The 23,058-nt window shown below is 45.0% G+C and overlaps 1 protein-coding gene across 1 annotated transcript; it reads right to left on the bottom strand.

Moving 5' to 3' along the window:
• Positions 1-1,338: 1,338 nt before the first annotated feature.
• On the bottom strand, positions 1,339-23,002 carry DTL (denticleless E3 ubiquitin protein ligase homolog; the record flags this gene model as incomplete). Its single annotated transcript, XM_084261017.1, has 15 exons — positions 1,339-1,407; positions 2,910-3,772; positions 7,813-7,951; positions 9,699-9,788; positions 13,409-13,521; positions 15,508-15,612; positions 16,604-16,707; positions 17,648-17,721; positions 18,388-18,500; positions 20,081-20,146; positions 20,611-20,731; positions 20,823-20,884; positions 21,208-21,306; positions 22,584-22,709; positions 22,957-23,002. The coding sequence occupies 15 exons, from the start codon at positions 23,000-23,002 to the stop codon at positions 1,339-1,341; spliced, it is 2,190 nt and encodes a 729-aa protein (XP_084117143.1).
• Between the last annotated feature and the right edge of the window lie 56 nt (positions 23,003-23,058).

Raw genomic sequence — 23,058 nt, 5'->3', positions numbered from 1 at the left:
CAACATAGAATACAAATCAGCATGTTTTCCTCTAATCCCTTTCAGCTACTCAATGCTGCTGTAAAGTCGGGGTGAAAATTTCAGCCGGAAAGCATGAGTTAGCTGCATCACATCCCCTTCAAAAACCTCAGTTCTGTTGCAGTAGAATAAAAAAACAAACCCTAACGGGGATTCAGAGGTTTGGTTTGGTCGTTGTAGTGGTTTTTATACAGTTCATAGGAACTGTTATATCAGAAGACGGAGTAAATGCTCTAACCTAAGATACAATCTTCTACTAGCTCCCCCTGGGGAGAGCTTGACCGAGGAGTTAGTATCCCTGTCCAGCAGGACTGTGATCTCTTTTTGGTGACCTTGTTCTTTCAGCATCAGTGACAACTTAAAACGCCAAAATATTTAATATTATTATGGAAACTCCGTCAAGTGCTTTCTAAAATGTCAAGTGCCCCTTCCTCAATTTACAAACTACTACTTTATAGATACTGTACTACAGAAGTGTTATAAAGTTGTGTTATAAAGCCTGTATTACAGGAGTGTGATAAAGCAGTTATTCATGCCTTCACTACAGGCTGAATCTGTAAGAGGTCACCGAGCAGCCAGCCGTGACAGGACACCTATTTGGGACAGATCTAAGTAGCTTTTCCAATGCACCTTGCCAGTATTTCGGAGAAGTGACAAGCTGTTGGCCTCAACAGCTGTAGTGCTGATGGTGCAAGGAAGCCAGGTAAGTTGGCAAATACACAAGTTTTCAGAGCGGGAGAGGCAAGGGGATGGCAAGAGGAGTACAGGCCTAATGTACTTGATTACACTTTGTCACCTCTTAAGGCCATAATCACCATTGGGTATTTTACATCCGTAGTAGTCATTGTGGTAGAAGAGTAACCACTGAAGTGCCATTCAGCACGAAGATGCCCAGATCTACCTCCAGGAAGTTTCTCCACACACATTCCAACGCTTGCTTTCCAGGAGAGCATACTGATTTACACATTATTCTTAAGTAGAGGAAGTTACAACGGCAGATTAGTCACATAAAGGGAGAAGCTGTACGTGCCTGTCAATGCACAGTGGAGCTGTTGCTGTCTTTGCACCATAGCAATTGCCATGTAAAAAACTACGTTTCTCTTTGTTAAAAAACAAAGAAGATAAAAAAAGCATCATGCAAAGTCAGTGAGAGACCGTGAGTAAGATGACTGCAACTGTTGACAGCTTTAAAAACAGAAGGATAACCCCCCAAGTTTATGAACAATAAACTTTGTAATCCCAGCACATCGTCAGCGTTGCTCAACCTGGTCTTGATACCACAGTGTCAACATCCATCAGGTGCAGCCGCGGCACGCCGCTTCAGTCGTTCTGTGGCTTTCTGTGGAAGTATGTGCAGATCTTCCTCATGGAAACTGAAGTGGTTGCAGCCTAGAAAGAAACAAACCAAACCCAAACACAAATCAAAACCAACAAGAAAGGTTTCTAGCTTAACAGCTCATATCCTGCAGGAGTCTTAGAGTCGCCCCTCCATCATGGCTCCAGTTTGTTTAGCTTCCCAAATAAGATAGTAAATGAAAGGTTCTTTGCTATAATCTGTTTGTCTCACAGATAAGAGGCTTAACTACCTACAGGAAACACTGGCTAAAACCTAGGGCAGTCTTACTGCCGTAGGAAAAGCACTCTGGCTGCAGGTTCAGTTTCCCTACAGCAGATAAGAGGGCTGCAGATTTCCAGGTTATAGCAGATCAACAGATGCTGCTGGTTATTCCAGGCACCTCCTCAGGCTTTGAGGACAACACAGGAGCATCCTGAAATCTGAACTAGAGCATACTGTGTAGGAAACGCAATTGTTCTTTAGTAATCTTTCTTCAGGGCAAATCTTTCTGTCTTGTGTTTAGACATGCACAGCATAAAGCACAAGAAGATTTAGGTTTACTATAACCAAGATTTCTTGGTACAGCCGCAATCTGAAGAGCGCAGCTGCTGTGTGTAACTTAAGTGGTGGCTTGCCTGCTTCACCTGTGAGAAAAGTGCTACAAGAGCTGAAATCAGGTAAGATATGGGATCCTTTTCCAAAGTAAGCCACAACAACTTCTAGCATCAGATATTCAATTGAGAGTACAACTGAAATTTGATGAATGAAAACTTACCTAATGTTTCCTGAAATAAGACTCAAAGACACTGTAGGACTCAGAATCCAGTTTCAGACACGAGTAGAATTTGGTTTGTTTTAAAAAAACATTGTTACTCAGTTTGCATGTTAAACCCTCATGACCACTTTTCTAGCTGCTTTATAAGCTTAACTTTCAGATCCTAGGATGAGCTCTGTGCCAAGGCTTCTCATACATCAGAAGTAGGATTATGTAGGCCAAGTCCTGTCCTCTGACTCTTTCACAGTTCCTTTGTTTCCTGCTAGTTTTCAACCAAAGGAACCAAAGGCGTTATTTAGCCCCATGGTTCTAACATGGGTAACAAGCTCTTTTGCTACCTGAGCTAGAATAAAATGTCATTCTTTCTTCCTATGCTAAAGTAGCTTTCCAGTAACATAAACAGGTGGAAGTGATGGTGAACACATAAACAGTAGATTTGCCAGGAAAGGTGCTGTCATTATTATGTTTCTCAGAGTAGAGCTGTATTTCAGATGATGGCTACATCCTTTGAATACCTGACCTGGGACTGGGAGGATCTCTGAGCTCCTGCATGCCCTAAGTCCCTTTAAAGTGAGGGACATCAACATCCTAAAAATTCTCTTCCTGCATGGAGGGGATTAGTAGATAACAGCATTAATGCAGCTGCCTTATTAGGCTAGAAATCATCCCTTTTGCCCATAACCAATTCTTGGAATGTCCAAGCAGGAGAGAGCAAACAAGGGGAGAGTGGTGACTAGGGTAACTTCTTTCATGACCACTGTCACCGACTGTCCTACTTACCGTTTTCAGCGCAGTGGCCGCTGCCACAGCCTCTTGTCGTTTGGCACTGGGACTGCAAGATGATGGGGGGCTGTTTGATGCGCTCTGGCTGCCAGCTCTGCCGGTCCGGATCTTCTCTCCCAGAGCAGATAACCAGTTTTTTCTTTTAGGTGAACTATTCTCTTTATCTATTACCTCAGTGTCTTTCCTGCACGGAGATCTGAAAAGATGGGGGGGGCTCTGAATTCCTGGTGGATTAATAGAGCTTCCAGGAAAGGAAGGTTCTTCTGGGCTGCGGCTGGAGCCTTCCTGGTCATTATCCAAGTCAGTCAGGATGAGAACACCTTCATCACAAGGTTTTTGGTCTGCAGCCAAGTGACACAAATTCAGCTTGGATTTCTTAGTCGCACGGTCCAGTTCAGTCACACAGCTACAGGCCTGCAGACACTTCTGCCCCGCACCATCCTCCTTGCTGCAGTCAAGCCTTCTCTTGGCACGCTTTTCAAACTGTGAGTGTGGGGCTTTGGGAGAACAAGTGGCTTCCAGGAGACCTTGCGTGACTTCTGCCAGGGCTTTTCTAGGAGAAGGAGCCTTTTTCCCCACTTCTGGAGGAGAAGAGCACGGGGTCCTTGTAACCCAATGTTTAATGGACATATTGGAGGAAGGGATCAGTCTGGGAGAAGTGCATGGGCTGGCTCCACTCTGCTTGGCTGGGGTGCAGAATGTGGCTGTCTGGGTTTTGAGAATGCCTGTCGGAGTGTTTGTAGACAGAGGAAGGTCTCCAGAATAAATGGGAGCACAGGCAGCCAGCCGTGGTGAGGAAATGCATGGGCTGCCCACTGTGAAGGCCTTGGCAGGAGTAGTCTGTGGGCTGGATAGAGGTCCTGGTACAGGAGAAATAAGTGGTCTGATGAGGAACACAGAACAGCAGAGTAAAGACAGCTCTTTTATAAACACCCTTTGCAACTAGGAGATGAATTCAGCGCTGCCCCTGCTTCGCAGACATACCCTTTTGAATTAAGAAACTGCATAAATCCCTCTAATTTCAGTTCAACTCATTAAGTACAATACAGTACAGTCATGCAGTGTCTGACATGCATCCCTCCTGTCATGTGCACGCTTCCATGAGCTACAGCCAAGGGACTGACAGACAGACAAACTAGATCTGGAATCTCCCAAGTTTACCTAGCCTGGCTGGGAGCCTTGCAGTGTCTCGCTCAGTCAGGTCTGCACTGAGACGCTGCCCGAGAGCAATGCTGGTCCCCACCAGCACCACTACTTTAACAGGCAAGTAACCGAGCTGAGGGACAAAGGGAGCGTAAGCAGGTCCTGCAGCCAATTACAATACCAAAGAAGCCTTATGCTACATGCTATAATGCCCTGCTCTATGAACAATGCTCCTAGCCAGATGTCAACAGTCGCATATTTTGAACGTGAGGAACAACAAAAAGTGAGAGCAGGGAAGGACACACTCTCATTCTCTTGCTTTCTTGCTGGAGGATTTTCTGTGATGCTCTGTTAGTATGGTAGGTATTTACCACACCCAGGGCAACGTGAGAAATCCTTCTCCTCCTGAGCAAGGACTTAAATTCCACAGAAAATAAAATCTGTTACTGTAGTAAGTTATTTCTTGAAAACAGACTATTCCAATACAGATATCCTACAGTGGCTTTTGAGCTCACTAGCCAAGATATAACCCCTCCCTGTTTTTAGAAAGATGTTTTGAATACACAGCTTCTTGAACCAGCAGTCATAGGTAAGGGCAAAAGACCCTACAAATAACAGGTGAGGAATCATATATAGCAAAGACCTTGGTCTGCAGTAATAGAGGGGGGTTTTTTTAAATCATTTTTTCATTACTGGCACCCTCCTAACAGAGGACACGTTAGCAGGATTGTTAGGTGCCTGCTTTGTAATTCACCTAACTTGGCAGTGGCGCAATTAAACAGGATAAAATCATAGAGTCATAAAATGGTCTGTGTTGGAAGGAAGCCCATAGATCATAAAGTTCCACCCCCCCTGCCACAGGTAGGGCCACCAACCTCCAGGCCTGGATATACACAAGGTTGCCCTGGGCCCCATCCAACCTGACCTTGAACACCTCCAGGGACAAAGCATCCACCACCTCTCTGGGCAGCCTGTTCCAGCACCTCACCACTCTCCCTGTAAAAAACTTCCCCCTAATATCTAATTTAAACCTTCCCTCTTTTAGCTTTAAAAGCACCTTAAGATACTCTGCTCAATTCCACTGCTGAGCACAAGAGCTCTAATCATTTTCTGTACACCAAGGGTTTAAACTGGACTCCCTAATTCACAGCATTAGCACCAGACTATAAAGCATTTCATTTGAATAATGAGAAGGGTAGTGTTAATAACCTGCCATTTTCTTTAGGACACTGGGCTGTCTTACAAATAACGTCGTGTGTGCACCTATGTGACAGTTGCCTAATATAGCACATGAAGCCTCTTCTGATCTTTCCCTTAATTGTATTATCCAGTATCCAATATACAAGTACTGATGCATCAGAGCAAAATTCAACTGGATCCTGTGTTAATAGATCCCACTACAAAACATTCTAACACACAAAAAAAGAGTTAAAGGCTCCTTTCCTGACATAATATGCTACTTCATAACAACTTGCTTTCAATCTGGACTAAGAAAAAGTAACTGCTGGTATTGGTTCTCCTAATCTTTACCTCAATGAGCACTTAAAAGACAGTAATAGCTTGGCTGGGTAATTAGTTGCACTTAAAAATCTAAGCTCCTAGACATAGAAGAAAGTAGCAGACTCAGCAACTCTCGATCCCTAATGACCACCTACAAATTCATCCAGCAGAAATACTGCATGATTAGCAGGGTATGACCTCTTTCACTCCCAAACCAGTCTGAGTTACACTGTGGAGGCAGTGAACAAGGGGAAAAAAGCTATCCTGGGAGTTGGATGGGTGTCACAGCAAGCAGCAAACCCAAACTTGAGAAACAGGCCCAAATCTGAGATAAAGAATACAAAGATCAGGCTCTTCTCTAAGACTGGGTGTGTTATTCAGGTTTCCACAAGGCCAGTTCCAAGCTGTTTTCATGTATGCTGCCACTGCATGTAGTACAACACCATCAGTACCTGCAGTCAACCTGCAGGTTATTTTAGGTGCTTCCTACCTTTTCTGCTGCAAATCTTCTGGAGTGGTATTATTAATGTCCAGATTTAAGAGTCACAACCTGTCCATGCACAGTCCTGCTCCAGAAACTTGGTTACTCAAAACCATAGAGAAAATAGTGCAACTTGGGGAAACCACAAAACTAATTTCCAAAAGGAAACTGTGCTTGCTACACTTGATGATACAGGTCAACAGTCTATACAAAACCTTAATCTCACAATTTGTTCCACATAAATGGGTGGGAAACTACCTAGATCTCATCCCAGCAGGTCCGAAACAGCACTTAGCTGCCAGCCTTGAATCAGGCTCTGCAGATAACTCCTATACCCTAACAGCACGTGCTTTGTGTTCAAGAGCCAAGGTCAGCAGGAAGCCTGCTGTTGTGTTTCAGTGTCTGTGTACTTCCTCTTCCCTCCTGTGTTGCTTTAATGCAGCAAGAGCAAGGAGAAATGAGTTATTTTTCTAGCGTAATTGGGTGTAATTGCCAAAGCTGAATTGTAAAGTTTCAATGTACAAGCTACTTTAGGTTTCAGGCTTCTGAACTAGGCTTATGCTGACTCCTCTTTTGCCAAAACTGGTGCGCAATGTGATTTCTGAGCCCTCTCCGAAGCAGAGTGGGTGCGCACAAACCACTACAGAGCAGACCTGGCACTCTCCCTGCTATTGTCCTGCAAACTTCCTGCAACAGTGTTACTTACTGGCAAAAGGTTAGAGGTAATGTTATCCCTTTAGTGGGATTTGGAGACCTTCAGCCTTTATTTGTGTTAGCCAAGGTGAAATTCATTTGGAGGGTGGCTAGGAAAAGATAGGTGGAACACAGGAAGCCACCGCACCGGCTGCTGGGAAGCCATTGTATTATTATTAAGTTTTGGAGCTGCTCTACAGAGCAGCTCATCTCATTTCACTTTTGGAGGGGGGTATTCTCCTTTCACCTACTCTACTGTAACAAAATCCAAGTCAGGGGCACCTTTCTTCTGTCCAGCGAGCAGCTTCTCCACAGAGCCCAGATCTGCCTGCTCGCTCCCACAGCAAGCTGCATAGCTTGTGTGATTGCCCAGGCTTTGTAGAAAGCTCCTGCTTTTGTTAACTGGCCCTAACGTGCGAGTAGGTTAACGCTACTGGTTAACTCCAGAGTGTTATCACCACATCATGACTGTCTACACACATTTTGGAAGTACTTTCACTACATGGTTGTCAGTACCACTGTATGAAGCTGAAGGAGATGCAGAAATATTGGTGGCAGCAGCAAAGGAATGCAAGCCAGAATTCCACTCCCGGGCAGTGGGCAACAGTTGGGAGGCTGTCGATGTGCCACCAGCCCCTTTGCTGGCTAGACTAGCAAACTGGGAAAAGCAAATGATCTTACTGCTCCCAGTTACTATTCAATATAAATGGGGAGAAAAAGAAAAGGCGTGACTTGTTGCTACAGTGCACACACATACAGACACACAGACGACATCTCCTTCGGCTGTTCAGTTCCTGAACCCTGCCAATGCTCACCCATCAGAGCTGGCTGCCTGACAAGGTGTATTAATGAACATTTTCTTTCCAGTGTGGTCAGACAGACTTCGGCATACTTCAGCCAGCTTGCCTTATTGGTGGCAGAAGTATATAGAAGTACAAGTGTTGCCTGGCTGTATGAATTGTTGCCTAATATAAAAAACCCAGAAGACTAGTAAAATAAGCCAAAGGCTTTTGTTGGTACAGAGAACAGTTAAAATTCAGAAGCCACGTTGCAGAGCAAGATAGCTCAGCTCAGGGGCCTTACCTGCTCCCCGATGTTCTTCTGGTTTCTTCTGAGTAACCCAGCCCACCAAGCTGATTTTGTTTAATGCTGATTTCTCCTCCTCAGGTTGACGTCGTAAGCGCCAGATCCTTACAGTGTTGTCATCAGAGCACGTGGCAATCTGCAGCATAAATGAGTTGGCTGTGAGTAACCAGGACACATCCTATGGATCACCAGCCAAGTGAACTAGAACAGCAATGCCCAACACCCCGTGTCAATATGAAAGAAGGTGGAGCCGGGCTGAAGGAGTACAAGATTTGCCCATACAACAAATGAAACAACCCAACTCCATTTGATCATGACTGTACCAGACAGCACTGTTTGCTTTAAAGCGGGCAACACCCCAGCCTTCGTGTCTCTCTGCTGTAGAAATCTCAGCCAACAGCTACCGCTTGCCTTGCGTAGCTCCGTGACAGACAGCACTCTGCTCTGGAAGGGCCGAGGGCATCTTCTGAGGTTTCAATCACTCGGCAGACAAAAACAGCCCTGCTGCTTTTCACACCTGCATCTAGGTCTGTCTCTGTTACTCAGGAGCTTTCCTGCTTGGGAACCAACATTTGCAGCACACTGGGTAGGGTGACACTGGAAGGCTGTTGCACCAGCGTTAAGCACTATCTCTTCACAGTCAGATGTCAGCAGTGTCTGGCCGGGAAACCAACTCTGCTAGAAACATTGGTCTAGATTCCCACTTCAGCATCACACAATCCAAAAGGATCTGTGGAATCTCCTCTGAAGAAGCAGCAGCAGAACCCACCTACCCAACATTTTATGGCTCTCTTTGGACAGATTAGCTGGTGATTCACAGGGGAATCAGCAGCAAGCAAAAGGAAATGCTGTGGCCAAAGTTCATAGTAATCTGGATGGCAAAGTGCCTCTGCTATAACCTCTGTGACACCAATATTGTCCCTATAGAAAGCAACTTTGCCTCTCAAATCACTCTAAGCAGTTCCCTGACCTGTCTTAGCACCACATTTTTTACTTTTCTTAATGCTTTGGCATCTGTAGAATGGTTACCTATTGCTTACCTAGGTCAGTAACAGCATTAAAGGATGTATAGGTCTGCATTCATCATGATCAGGATGCTGGACTAAGTCAAGATCACAGATTTCATCTAAAATTATGATTCTCATATTTTTGCGCATCTTACACAACAATTCATCCTGTTTGCCTGCAAGACTCCTACCCTCCTATATTGTTTTTCCAAAGACCCAGTGCTATAGTGCAGGCCAGGGAAGGTGGCTGACTTGCTTAACACTGTGGGTGAAAGAAAACCTGGCTATTTATTAGGACACCATCTAGGACTCCTAGCACAGTTCTCTTCCTTTTAGTGATACGTAGTGCATAATTACTGACCCAGTTTCACTGTAGGTTTTTGGGTGTACACACAAACATGTCACAAACGCAGCTCAGATTATGAAAAAAGGTCACAATGAACAGGCTCTACGTGGTTTTGAAAGGGTATTTGAAACTTCTTGCAGCTCTGTGCAAGACTGGTGGACGTATCAGTGGTCAAACAGGTAAGTATGGAACCACAAAATAAGCTTTTGACTTATGAAAGCCCTGATTAAATGGGTTTTATTTGGTTTTGTCTCTTACAGGTATTGTCACAGTCTCTCGTCAGGAGAGGTGTCTGTTCATTTGCAATTTCCTAGGTTTTATCAAATAGCCTAAATTATTTGAAATTATATGTTCTGATACATACAATGTACTTGTGACAAGGTTTGTTTACTACCCCTCACCTGCCCCATTTTTAGAAATTTACTTAAATTTCCACCCAAATAAACAAATACTGCTGCAATTTCAAAAAGCAGATGTTGCTGCATCCCATCTATTGTTTCATAGAAAAGACAATTTTCCAGAAAACCAACCTTAGTGAAGTCTGAAGGACACCAAGCAATGGAGGTAACTTCTTGAGAGTGACCAAGGAGCATCCGTGGAGGAAGGCTGGGCTCAGAAACCTTAAAAATTCCATAGAAAAACAAGTATATGATCAGAAGCCTCACAGCCTAATATACATGGCTAAGGAAAGACCCCAGAGCCCACCTGTAAAGCATATGAATACTTTCCATCTTTCCTGTGTGAGACAGGTAAACCAAACATTCTCAGCCTGTCATCATGAGGCAACAACCGATGGAGCCCTAAGGATCAGATCATGATTCATTTCTACAGGGGAAGCATCTGGTCAGCACTGAGATCACGGACTGGTCACACTGAGATGTACTGACTTGCCTGGAAAACTTGTTCAGTTCCTGCTACACACAGGATTTCTGCCTCCAGAGCTGTCAGCCCCAAACATGACACAAGTGTTTCACTGTATTAAGTACCTCTACCTGTTCTAGGCAAGATACTTAAAAGTTTGGGAAGCTCATGCTTTGAATCAGGATAGGCAAATATATTCTGCTGCCTTTCTACAAATGTCCCAATCACATGACAATGGTTTATTAAAGAATAAAACCACCACCACCAAACTCCTATAGATGAACTTTCACTGGCTTCAGAATTGGCATTTGTGCAACTGACTGCCAAGAGCCTGTACCTCCTCCAACCAACTAGCTGGACCAGAGTCCCTCTGAAAGGTTCATTAAAAAGCTCCCTAAGTCACTCATGCTCATTAAACTGATTTCCATGTCTCTTACATACTTCATAAAAACCCTTCTCCTGTTGTACAGTGTTTCACTACGAATCTTTGATTACAGCTCCTGTAAGTGACAGATACAGCTGAAGCTAGCATGAAGTGGCCCAAGGAACAAATCACACACACACAGAGGGATTATATCCAAGTTCTGCATCCTTTCAGCAGGCAATCCTTTCTGGAGCTATGAGTCACCATTATTGATGTGACATTATAAGGGGGACTTATCAAGCGGATTTGCATAAATGACTAAGTGAATGAACAGCTCCTTCAGTGTGTGGGCAAAGGAGTAGACATTATATACGGATTTCAAACGAAGATGCAAGACACTGAGGAAGGCTTCTGATTTACACATAAGTTTTTCTCTTGTGGATCACCTCCTACAACAGCCTTCAAAACTGCAATTGAATAGAACATCCAGCTTCAGCTCTTTAAAACTATTCTGATACAAGCAGGTTGATTGAATAGGCCGCTTTTTTTTTTTCCCCTGGCACCCCAAAAGCAATCACTTGACTAAATATCCATTAAATGCCTTGGTCAGAGTATTCCTTTCTCTGCCAAAACATGCAATACCATGGAAACTAAATCCCTATTTAGGGAATAAACAACTGGAGATCTCAGTGCAGAGAACACCTTCGTTTACATTTAATAGCAGTCTTGTTATGCACACATCACAGACACAGTAGCAGTCTAGTAGCCACTGCTGAAAGGAAAGCGGAAGAGGAGAATTATTCTTGCTGGGACACACTGGTTTTACACAATACTAGTGTAAATCAAACCAACTTGTATTGTTGTGAACTGGAGGAGGATACATAGTTAACAGCTGTGTCCGCTGCGTTTGGCAGAAGAGAGTCGGCCAGTCTGCGCATGTTAAGTCAGGATTAGCCCCAGCACATGCTGCTTTTTGCCTGATTTGACAGGATATTGGTGGGGAAGCTGGAGCTATTGTGGAAAGGTTAAAAAGACAAACTTAGGAAATACAACTTTATTAGTTACTCTATTCACTGAAACAGCTGCTGCATCCATCATCAAGGTTCAGCATAAAATGGGGCATATAGCTTTATGCACCACATGATAAAGAAGTGCTTACGTTCCAGTGCTGGGACAGAGCAAAGGGTAACTTCATATGATCACCTCAGACTGGTCTGTTCCAGGGGATTCAAAGGACAATGGACCTATGGAAGTGTATGTCTATAAACGATTTCTTTTTAATTATTATTACCAGGAACGTACCTCAGCTAGGCACCATCTTTGTAGAGAGAAACCTCTCTGCTCTCTGGCTTTTATAATATGAGTGCTGTTCAAGAGTCAGGTCATTAATCAACAAACTAGCAATTTAAAAAAAACAAAGAAACACTGACACAGTAAAGTGAGTGTTCATCGCCTGAAAGCAATTTATATATGTAAGGAGATGGAAACAGCGTGCTCATGGGGAGTAACTTCTAGCCTCAGTATTCCTTGGGAACTGCTGACCCAAACACAACTTAGCATTGCTGCTAAAGTTTGTCAAAGAAGTAATCAGGGTGGACAAGGTCTTGCTCCACCTTTCATTCCTCTCTAGATATGGAAAGCTAGCACTCTGCATTAAGTTCTTTCCAACATCAACTGCTAATTGCTCATGCAATATATAACCATTTTTTTTTTCCATGGTGCATAAATCCTCATCCCAGGAAAAAATACACGATTCAGAGTCGGCAAAATCTCACAACATTTAAAACAAATTAAGAAGCTTCTGGATATTAAAGATCACAAAAGAGGCAGTTTTGATGGAAGTCCCACTTTCTACCATGACTATGGGACTACTTACAGAATATGATCTGTCACCCCCATGTGACAGCAACAGTACACATATCATTTTAAATGTGCTGAAATGCTTCAACTCTGAGATGTAATGACATCCTTGAATGGTCTCAACTCAGACCCAGCCTGTATTCCAAGAAAGTATCAAAACATGTGAGCACGGTGCACAGCCCAAGTTTGCACAGGTATTTTTGCTGAACTCACACTGAACATGAGGCAGGTTAAAATGACTCCTCCTGGCATGGGAGTAGCCACGCTACCGCGCTCATGCTACTTCTGCATAAGCAACATCGATGCTTATAAGCATTCTTCAAATCAGAGACAACACATGATCAAACGACAATCACAACAGGCTGGTCATCCGCTCTCAAAATTTTGCAATGTACTTTCAAACTCACTGTGGTGGGGTAAAAAAGTCATCATTCCTTAAAGACTACCCCAAACCTGAAATAAGCAGTCACCTGTGGTTTCTGTCTATCCTACTTCAGGTAAGAAGTCTATTCTGTGGCCATGTGGCTGTCAAATATGGGGAGCACAATTTGAAGCACGCTTTTTTCTGAGGTCCCTGCTATTAACTTGGTGACATTTGCATCTGCCAAGTGAGGAAGCCTCTCTGCTGTCAGATGGTGCTTTTGAATTTTGCTGAAGGCTCTGGCTGAGCCTCACTGCAATACAAAAGCTTTAACTACTGTAAATTAAGCACAAGAAAAGGCTATGTCTGAAGCAAAAGCTAGAAAAGGGGGAAGTGAGGGAAAGAGTGCCCTTTAAAACAATTAAATTGTTAGGTTTCTGGTAGTGTGCTTGTTTGCTAAATATGAATAGACAACTGTCTGTCTACTTGTCATAGCTGGCTGAACCACCAGGATTGAAAGAGGATTTTAATGCCCATTAACACCAGATTAGGATCAGCAAATTTGCAATAAACAGCAGTGATGAGAGAGGTATTGATGGCAGGAGGTTAGCTCTGTTTTACATTAAACAGTTACATCTAGCCCTGGCAGCAACATGCTCTGGGCACACCACCACCACGCCAGGAGCTAACCCCACACTGCTGTCAGTAGGTGTGGGAGGCAGGGAGTGTCCTATGTGAACACGAAAAGCAAACGAAGGAGCGGAGCAGCTCCGGGTTGCACACAGTCGCCTCACCTTCCAGATGTAAGCGTTACAGTCACTAGAGCCACTGATGAGGAACTGGTCATCTGGGCTGGTGCTAGATTTGATGTAAAAGGTTGAATTCTGGTGCCCACTGAAAACTGCCACTGTGAGGAGAGAAAAAAAAAACACAAAAAGAAAAGCAAAGTCTGAGTCACTGCACAGCAGTGCAGGTGGTTGCACAAGCAGGGCTGATCTTACAGGCTTTTCCTGCCTAGCCACATATCCTCTAGAGAAAGTGGCTGCACTGCTCCCTCGCTCTGGGGCTCTGGGGCAGCAAGTCTATATTAAGCCCTTCAGGCTTCCCAAAAGAAGCAGGTTTACCTGAACAGCTCTCTCCACAGCACTAAGAAGCAGTGGCAGTGTCACTAGAGCTTTAGCTTCAACTATGTCACAAGCAGGCCAACACACTACCTGGGCTGCCCCATTTATCTGGTGAAGGTTCTGCCTCTCTTCTTCAGCCACTGCTATCAGTCCCACTGTGTTAAACAGGGGCAGCCATGGAGAAAGCGGATTGAAGGCTGTCTTCCACCCAGGAAGGAACGAAGGCAATTACTGCTCCTTCCTCCTGCTACCAGCATCTTTTATTTTGTCAACAAAACTTGCATTGTGTCAGCCAGGCTGGAGGGCCTCAGTAGTGTTTGGTAAAGCCTTGACACCATCACCCCGAACGGCTGCTGTTGGAATAACAGGAGGGCTGGAGGAGTCCACAGCCAGCACAGGAGCTGAGTGTGCATCCAGAGCACTTCGCTGTACCATGTCCCACCCTCTCATCGGGGTGGAAAGGCTGTTTCCCACTGTAGTCCCAGGTGGTGCTGGCACCCCCTCAGCCAAACCTGTTTTAGTAGTGCTTTTGGTGAAGGAGGCGACCCACAGACCAGCAGAGAGGTGATTTCATTGGTCTGTGAGAAGTTGCGAGCCCTCAAACGATCCTTATGTTTTGCCCACAGCTCTCAGCACAGTGGCCACAGGACAGCGAGTCCTTTCCTAAGCCAGACCTCCCAGCAACTCCTCTCAGAGTGAGGATTTCCTCACATACCCCCACCACAACCTAAAGCTGCCTACCTACCAGACAAGCACAGCCGCAGTCGGGAGGAAGGCACCAACCCGCGGGCAGGCGCTGCCCTCTGCGGGAGCAGCAGCACATGCAGAAGCCACACGTGCTTCATCCAGATGGATGAATCCAGATTGCTCCCTGGCTTTTATCAGCTGCACACAGAAGGCAAGAGCTCCATGAGGAGGCTGAGGGCAGCATGCCCTGTGCTGAGGGGACAGGCTGGTGAGCCTATTTTCACAGCTCAGCGGTGACACCCAGGGTGAACCTCAACAAATGACTTATATTTACTACTTGCACCACTTCTCGACTTTGGAAGCAATCCCACCCACCAGACTGCCTTCCTGAAGAGCAGACAGAAGGACACATTGTTCCTTTACTTTCAGTTAACCCAATGACTGAGAACAGTCAATGGGACTTAAATCATGCGCCTGGCTGGAATGCACCTCACAAGTTTTGCTGCTTTCTGAGAAGCAACCACTGGCCTGTGAGAAAGCAGCCAAAGTGCACCAAAGTTTGCAGGCCCTCTTGTCAAAGTAAAGGTCATCGATGCACAGCTGAAGAAATCTAAAAAGCTGAAGCATCTCCACAATATGCTGTCGATGCTCTCTCCCAGAATCTGCGGTAGAAGCTAAATTTAAAGGACACTGTGAAATATACAGATGTGACCTTTCTATATGGATTCATATCTAAGAGCTTGAAAAACCAGTGACTGACAATAAGCAGAAGATTCGAACTTGCTTCAGGTGGGCATCAGCTGGACACTAGCTGTTCTTCACCACTTCACAAACAAATCACCCTTAATGTCAACCTGGGTGAACCAGTATCTGCACTTATGTCAGTTTTGTGCTATTAATTTTACATGGGTGGCTTAACACAAAATACAAACAGCCCAGGTAAGAACCTTCTCTCCCAGTAAGCTGTAGAGCATGGAATAGGTTTCCTAAGCCTTCAAGTGGTTCTAAGTCACAGGGAGAAACTCACCTTCCTATGCTCTGGAACACCTATTTTTTGCAGCTGTTTCCACAGATATACTTACCTGGTGTGGTTCTTAAACTCGTCATATTGAACATGTAGATACTGTCATCAGTGCAGTTAGCAAACAGGTTAGCACCAGTGGAATCCAAAACCAGGCTAGAATATCCTACAAAGAGAGAAGTTCCTCGTAACTCCACAAAAAACCCCACAACATTTTTGAAAACAGGTGTTCTCAAAGGAATGTCTAGAGAGGCAAATTTGGAAAGGATCTCTATCATGCAGGAGACTGTAATTATAAAGTTTATTTGTTTGACAGAGCACTTGTCAGAGAAGGGAAGTTTCTAGTGTAACATCCACACTTCCTCATGAGGTTTCGGGGTGATATTTTAAAGAGGAATCTCCCCTTCAGAGCCTGCAAGCTATTTATTTAGTATTTTCAAATGGTTAACAGGAACTACCAAATGTAGAAACAGAGATTAAAAATAAACAGAAACTCTCATGCCCTGGTAGAATAACCCATCCTCTAATTTGCTAGTGATTTAGGTTCAAGTAAAATCTGTCCCTGCAAGCAAATTATTTCATAACCAACTGCTTGAGGATTTCCTTTGTTCTTGGGACTGACACTGACCATTACCACGTCAGACAGTTGATTAGACAAGTCTTCAGGAATTAGTGTGTTGCATCAGAGCTTTGTAAGGCATTAAAATACAAAGAAGCACAGAGCAACATGAACAAGAGTGCTATTGTTTTTGATAACAAACAGCTTAAAGTAATGCTCCACTCTCAAGGTTATAATGTAAAAAAACTCAGTCCAGTCTGTTGTCTGCATGATACAATGTGAAGAAAGAGTTTGATCCGATTTCTACTCTTGCATCAAAACGACGCATTAAGTTCTACATCAAGAGTTGTATTATTCCCTCATCTCCATTTCTGAAAATGCACTGATGAAGCTTATGCAAATTTTTATCATTGGTGCAATGATACAGAAGTGGGGCACTTGCATGCTTCCACTGGAAAATTTGGTATTGGCAACCAAAATACCCTCGAGTAAGCTTATCAGTCTGATCAATAATTGGTTAAAAACAATATGAGATTGTACTGTGAGTACATCTTAAATTCACTTTGCATTTTAAGAAATCCCTTTTTCAAGAGCGTACCCAGCTTGCGAGTGCTCGTCCCAGGGTAGCAGAAAGACCTGAACGGCACCGGGTCCTGACGGTAGGCTACGTAGTTCCTGCGCAAGTCCCAGACTTTGATCACCCTGAAACACAGAACACAAGCGCCTTCAACATTGCTTTTGCAGTGCTGGTAGGGCCTTCGAAGAGCCCAGGAGGACAGGTTGCTCGTTGCAGAGGAGTGTTCAGTGTGAAGGAGCGCAAGGGGGCAAGAGTAGAGCAGAGACATGCTGAAAGCAAACAGTTGCTCAGCTGGTTATGGATGAGGAAGCAGCATTGGCTTCTGTAGCTAACACAAGATACAATATAAGCCCACAAGTCAACTTTCTTCAACTAGTAAAAGGAAATACAAGGAGGCCTTTACACTCCTGACTCATAGTTTTAAAAATTAAGTCCTTCGAGGTTTTTCTTGCTCTCAATGAGCAGGCCTTTCACAAGCTGCAGGCAGAAGAGTCTAGCTTCTCTGCCTCAGAAAGGCTCTGAGCACATGGAGCCTACTAAGGAACAAGTTCTGAGAGACAAGATAATTGCCATGCTAATCAATGAGACAGTTTGCTTGAGCTCCAAGATGCTGCAATAGATCTGGCACTTAGAAGAATGTATCCTTTGTAACTCAAGGCAACATTTTCTCAAGCATGCCTACACATATCCAGGCACCAACCGCCCACATGCATCCCTAAACAGCTCACTGTCTAACAACAGTCTGTTTACTTGAGGTCCAATAGGTCCATAAGACAGAGACAGTTAAGAACTGCTCTAGTTCTGCCCTGTAGCTAAGACACAAAAATGAGCATTTACCATGCATACACAGCTTGTCTCAGCACTGCCATCTCCAGTAAGGAAGAAAAGCAGCATTCAGCTTTGCCAAAGCAAGCTGGCAGCAGAGCTCTGCTGACTCTACCTAGTAGCAACTGTAGCTTTGTGGGCCACTGTGTGATCCTAGGAAAAAAAATCGCCCAGTGTTTGTGTGCCACTAAGGAGAACATGCAGAACAGACAGAAAAGCAGGTGTGTCCTCCCTCCTTACCCATCAACAGCTCCCGCAGAGATGAGAGTATGCTCGTCCTGTAGCAGCACCACAGTTACACTCTGCTGAAAATCCTTAATGGAAAAGAAGCAAAAAAACCAACCCATAATTTTATTTTCTTTCAAGGTCAGCGAGACCTTGCTGCTTAGTCCAAGGCCAAGTAAATACTGAGGAAACCTCCTCCCAACCAGGCAGGAGAACCTGGAAATACCGGATGCCATTTAGGACACAACAATCCTTGGAACACTCCCACCAGTGAAACTGCCACTGCATCTGAGCAGCAGTTTGAGATTATACCTTTCAGGTCAGAGATAAGAGAGCTGCCTTCATCACAGGGTTTAATAGATTAAGAAAGACTAGATCTTCCTCTAACAAAGCATTCATTTATGTGGTCAAACTAGGAAAAAAAAAAAGATTTTAAAATTACAACCCTCCTTATGTCCACCCACAAAAAAGGAAAGTTGGGCCACTCCTTTCCTCTCCAGGGGGAAAATAAAGAAAAAAAAGTCTTTTCACATTTCATTTGTACAAAGATGGCTTTGATGGCACATGGATTGTTAGACGACTAAACAATGTCTAAAATTAGCCATGACACAAAAAGCAACCTCCACAAAGATAAATGGAAGCATTTGCCACACTGAAGCCAAATACTTCTCAGGGTAATTACTTAGGAAAACTTCTATGAATAACGTTGTCCTCAGAAGACAGGCCTGTGCTTCATTTGTTCCCCAGACACCTACCACTACTGGAGCAAGTCCTCTTAAGTTCTGCCTCTTCTTTGGTTTGGAAGGGGTCTGCTTGTCAACCACATTGTGTGCTCCACTGATTTGATTCACCTGCCTATAAAATCCATCTGAAAAAAAAAGACAGACTTCTCAGTTAAGAGTTTCTATGCCATTTTGCCATCACTTTAATAAAACAGGCTGCAGCTTGGAAAAGATCCTAAAAAGTGGCTGAAACTGACCTTTAAAATCATTAATGTATTCTGAAAACAAAAACTGTTAGTTACATACCAAACCGATGAGAACACAGCAGAAAACAGAGCATATATTGCCAAAAATTGGAGAGGTCAATGTAGCGTGGATACTGAAGCTAGAACTGGCCCAAGAAGGCCAGTAAGTTGGGGAAATCATTACCCCCCTGGTCTGGTCTTCAGCAAACATACTCACCTGGAGTGTTCAACCCATTTCACCATGAGCTGCACTCATAGGTAGCTTTCTGGTGTTTTTCCATGCTACATCGTAATTTTCTCTTAGCCTTTTGACTGCCACTTCTCACTTTATGAAACTTACTGCTTTAGCAGCGCAAAGAGACTTTTTGGACTTTTTTTCCTACAGCTTCCATTTCAATTGCCTGGAGCCTCCCTTTTCCCCACTTGCCAGTTTGAAGAGTCAGGGAACCTGAGGCAGTTGAAAGAGTGAGACATGTTCTGGCAGCACAGGCTAGAAAACTGCTGGGACAGAGCAGGGAACTGAAGCACTGCTCCTGCGAAGACAGACTGAGACAGTTGGGCTTGTTCAGCCTGGTGAAGAGAAGGCTCCATGGAGACCTTCTAGCAGCCCTTCGATACCTAAAAAGGGACCTACAGAGAAGTGGGAGAGGCCTGTTTATCAGGGAGTGCAGTGACACAAAAGAGGTAATGGCTATAAACTGAAAAAGGGTAGATTTAGATTAGACATTGGGAAGAAATTCTTCCCTGTGAGGCTGGTGAGACCCTGGCACAGGCTGCCCAGAGAAGCTGTGGCTGCCCCCTCCCTGTCAGTGTTCAAGGCCAGGTTGGATGGGGCTTTGGGCAGCCTTTGGCTAGTGGAGGGTGTCCCTGCCCATGGCATGGGGATTGAAACTGCTCTTTGAGGTCCCATCCAAACCATTCTGATACTATGATTTTAAGAGGCACAAATGCATGACCTGAGGGGAAGGAAAAGTTCCAGGAAACAGAAAGAGAAGAACAGAATGAGCTCACCCTACATCTAGTAGGTGTCCTCACAATACACTCCCAGCACTCACAAGCTCCTTTGCTTCTGCAGCTGCTGCCTTCCTTCCTACCTTGGCAGTAGTCTTCCCGGCTTTGCTTCATCACTCCGACTCTGACCTAAGCACTCCCACCCAACCCATCTATCTCCGTGCTGTCCCACAGGAGGATGTATTCTGAACCCTCTATTTCCTTAACAATACACAGGGCATTACCACTGCAGCATGTACATCATGCTGCAAAAATATGTTGCGAATTAGAAAGACATATCAGACACAGCAGAAATACCTGTTCTACCCTTTCATTGTACTAAAACAGCCTAAAGACTGTTATCTGACTGTCTTCTTACAGAAGTGTTGCCTCTATTGTAATCGAAAGCATTAGTCCAACATGTACACCCAAGTACTATTGTGACATGAGATATTGAGCTTTTTTGATACATATCAAACAAGTTCAGTTACCTTTCTTACTGCATCTGGTATCCCAAACCATGATGTTTCCATCTCTGCCTCCAGTACAGAAGACAGCTGAGAGAGAAAAAAGGAGTGCTGTTAGCTTCCAAAACTACTGAATGCAGTCCAATGCCATCTATGTGCAGCTGGCTCTTCTGCCCCAATGCTTGGCACGTCAGTCACAGAAATACAAAAATCAGGCTAGTGTTCTGCCATGCTTTTTGACACGTTTCTTTACTCCTCCTGCCCTTTCTTTAACACTAATCTGGAGAAGAGAGTACATAGATATTCATGTATAGGAGTAAGGACTAGAAGATTTCAATTTCATGTCTTAAACTTGCTCAAGATCAGACATGAGCATCGGGGCACTGCGAAGTTCCATGAAGTTAGGTTTGCTTCACTGGCTAGGTGGCTGCTCAGTCTGCCTTCACTATTTGTAACTGTCAGTTTCCAAAGCCCTTTTATAGCCTCCAACCAACCATGTGCCAGGGGGAAAGAGGAAGGGAAAAAAACAGACAACAGGGAATATCAGCATTTACCTTTCTCAAATCTAGAAAAAGCAACTGACTTGAGGCTACACTGGTGACCTTTGCATATGCCAAGAAGCTCCCCGGCTCTCACATCCCACATCTTTGCTGTCTGGTCTCCTGAAGCAGTGACCTTCAGAGGAAAAAATAAAAAGCTTTAGTCATTTTCTGCACACGGTTGCCAAAGCATTAAAAATAAAGTTAAGTAGCAAAAGACTGCTTACAATCCTGTGTTCCCCGGGTACCCAGGCAAGGTCAAATACAGCATTGGAGTGAGCCTGCCATTCTAACATAGAAACAAAGCCAAGATTAGTTCAGCGCAGCTGCAGCATGATATTTTGCAGAAGACTAAAGAACATCAGACACTGAAGTCAGTAAACTTGTCAACAGCTTGCCTTAGGCATGAAAAACAACACAGAACAATTCACCTGCCACTGCTGTTCTAAGAGCACACTCACTATGCTGCTTTGTGAAGGAGACTCACCAAAGTACCTGAAAGGATTAAGTACTGCCCACATCTATGTTTAAATGACTCGGAAAAAACTTTCTTTGTCTCCAGTAAATCACGTACTTGTCACATCAAATGAAGAAGGCACTCCGTATATTTACCCTTAAAGATGAGTTTGCTTGTAGTTTGAGCTTCAGTGTCATAGAGTCTAACAAACCCATCTTCATTTGCAACTGCCAGCACGTGTTCCAAATTCGGGGCTGAAAAGAAAATTGAAGCGTGTTTTTGTATCCTGTAGCTGATTCACCATCATACCCTTTATGAAGGGTGCAGGCACTTTAAATAGGGTACACAGCAAATAGATAGCTCTAAATAAATGGCATTTACATCGCAATTTACATGTTTAAAATGCATAAATATTGGCAAGCTTTATTCCATGTAGGAACTACTGTACGTGGGCAATCAAATGGCTTCAGGAGCAACTTCTGAGATCATAGAATGTCTTAGGTTGGAACGGACTTTTAAAGGCCATCTAGTTCAACCCCCCTGCAGTAAGCAGGGACACCTTTAACTAGATCAAATTGCCCAGAGCTTCATCAAGCCTGACCTCAAATGCCTCCAGGGATGGGGCTTCCATCACCTTGCTGGCCAACCTGTTCCAGTGTCTCATCACCCTCATCATAAAGAGCTTCTTCCTGATGTTTAATCTAAACCCACCCTGCTCTAGTTTAAAACCACTGCCTCCTTGTCCTACACTCCCTGATAAAGAGCCCCTCTCTGGATTTTTCTGCAGGTCCCCTTCAGGTACTGGAAGGCTGCTGTAAGTTCTCCCTGGAGCCTTCTCTTCTCCAGGCTGAAGAAGTCCAATTGTCTCACCCTGTCTTTGTAGGAGAGGTCCTCCAGCCCTCTGATCATTCTTGTGGTCCTCCTCTAGACTCGCTCCAAGAGGTCCATGTCCTTCTTGTTCTGAGGGCTCCAGAGTTGGACCCAGTACTCCATGTGGGGTCTCATGAGAGCAGAGAGGCAGAATCACCTCTCTCCATCTGCTGGCCACACTTGTTTTGATGCAGCCCAGGATGTGAATGGCCTTCTGGGCTGCCAGTGCACATTGCTGGCTCATGTCCAGCTTTTTGTCCACGAGATAAAGAGATAATGGCCTCTCACCAGCTATAACAGGTCTCTAGTTGTAGTTTTCCTTATCTGTGCCACCTATCCTCTACAACCTCCAGTGTTTTCTATGGATCCAAGTTGGAAAAGCAGGAAGCTGCCTTGGAGAAACAGATAAGCTCACACCAAATCTAGAAGGGAAGTTTTGTCCTAAAGATCCAGGAGCTTCCATGCTTACTCCACTCATCATGTACTTACCATCCAGTGATCCAATTCACGCCATACCTAGGTGCAAATACACTATTACCAGCTCAGTTTCAAGTAAGAAACCCTGAGACCAACTCACAAGATGCTTTAAAACAGAAAAAGCCGACTGCCAGCGGTACCCGCACCCCGGCCCCCAGAAGGGCCCTTGTGAAGGTGACTTTACCTGCAGAAAAGGCGCAGCCGAAAGGAGGGACCAGCATCCCCGTTTCCCCGTAAGACAGGTGGTCATCTTCTCGGCTGCACTGGTAGCCATCCAAGAGATGCTGCAGGGGCAGCTCCGCAGACAGACCTGCAACGGGACAGACGAACCGTAACCGCACCGACTCTGACGCGAGGAGTCCCGAGGTGCCCACAGCGGCTGCGGAGGCGACGAAACCGCCCGCTCCGCCATCGGGGCGAGGGAGCGGGCTGCCTAACCCCGGGGCTCACAAGACCACGGCTGCGGCAGCGGGCGGCCCGGGCTCCCGCCGCCCGGGGAGGAGGCGGCAGGGCTGCAGGGCGGGACGGGCGGGGAGCGGCGGGGCCGCGGGACTCACCGTGCGGGGCGGCGGAGGCGCGGCGGAGCAGCGCGCGGCACAGCATACTCAAGAAGAACCGGCGCGCGCGGACTCGACTCGTGGCGCGAAATCCCGCCACCG

This window comes from Gallinula chloropus, assembly GCF_964237585.1.
Source record: "Gallinula chloropus genome assembly, chromosome: 3".
Lineage (NCBI taxonomy): Eukaryota > Metazoa > Chordata > Aves > Gruiformes > Rallidae > Gallinula > Gallinula chloropus.
Note: the sequence above shows the minus strand (reverse complement) of the source record. Positions and strands in the feature narration are given on the sequence as shown.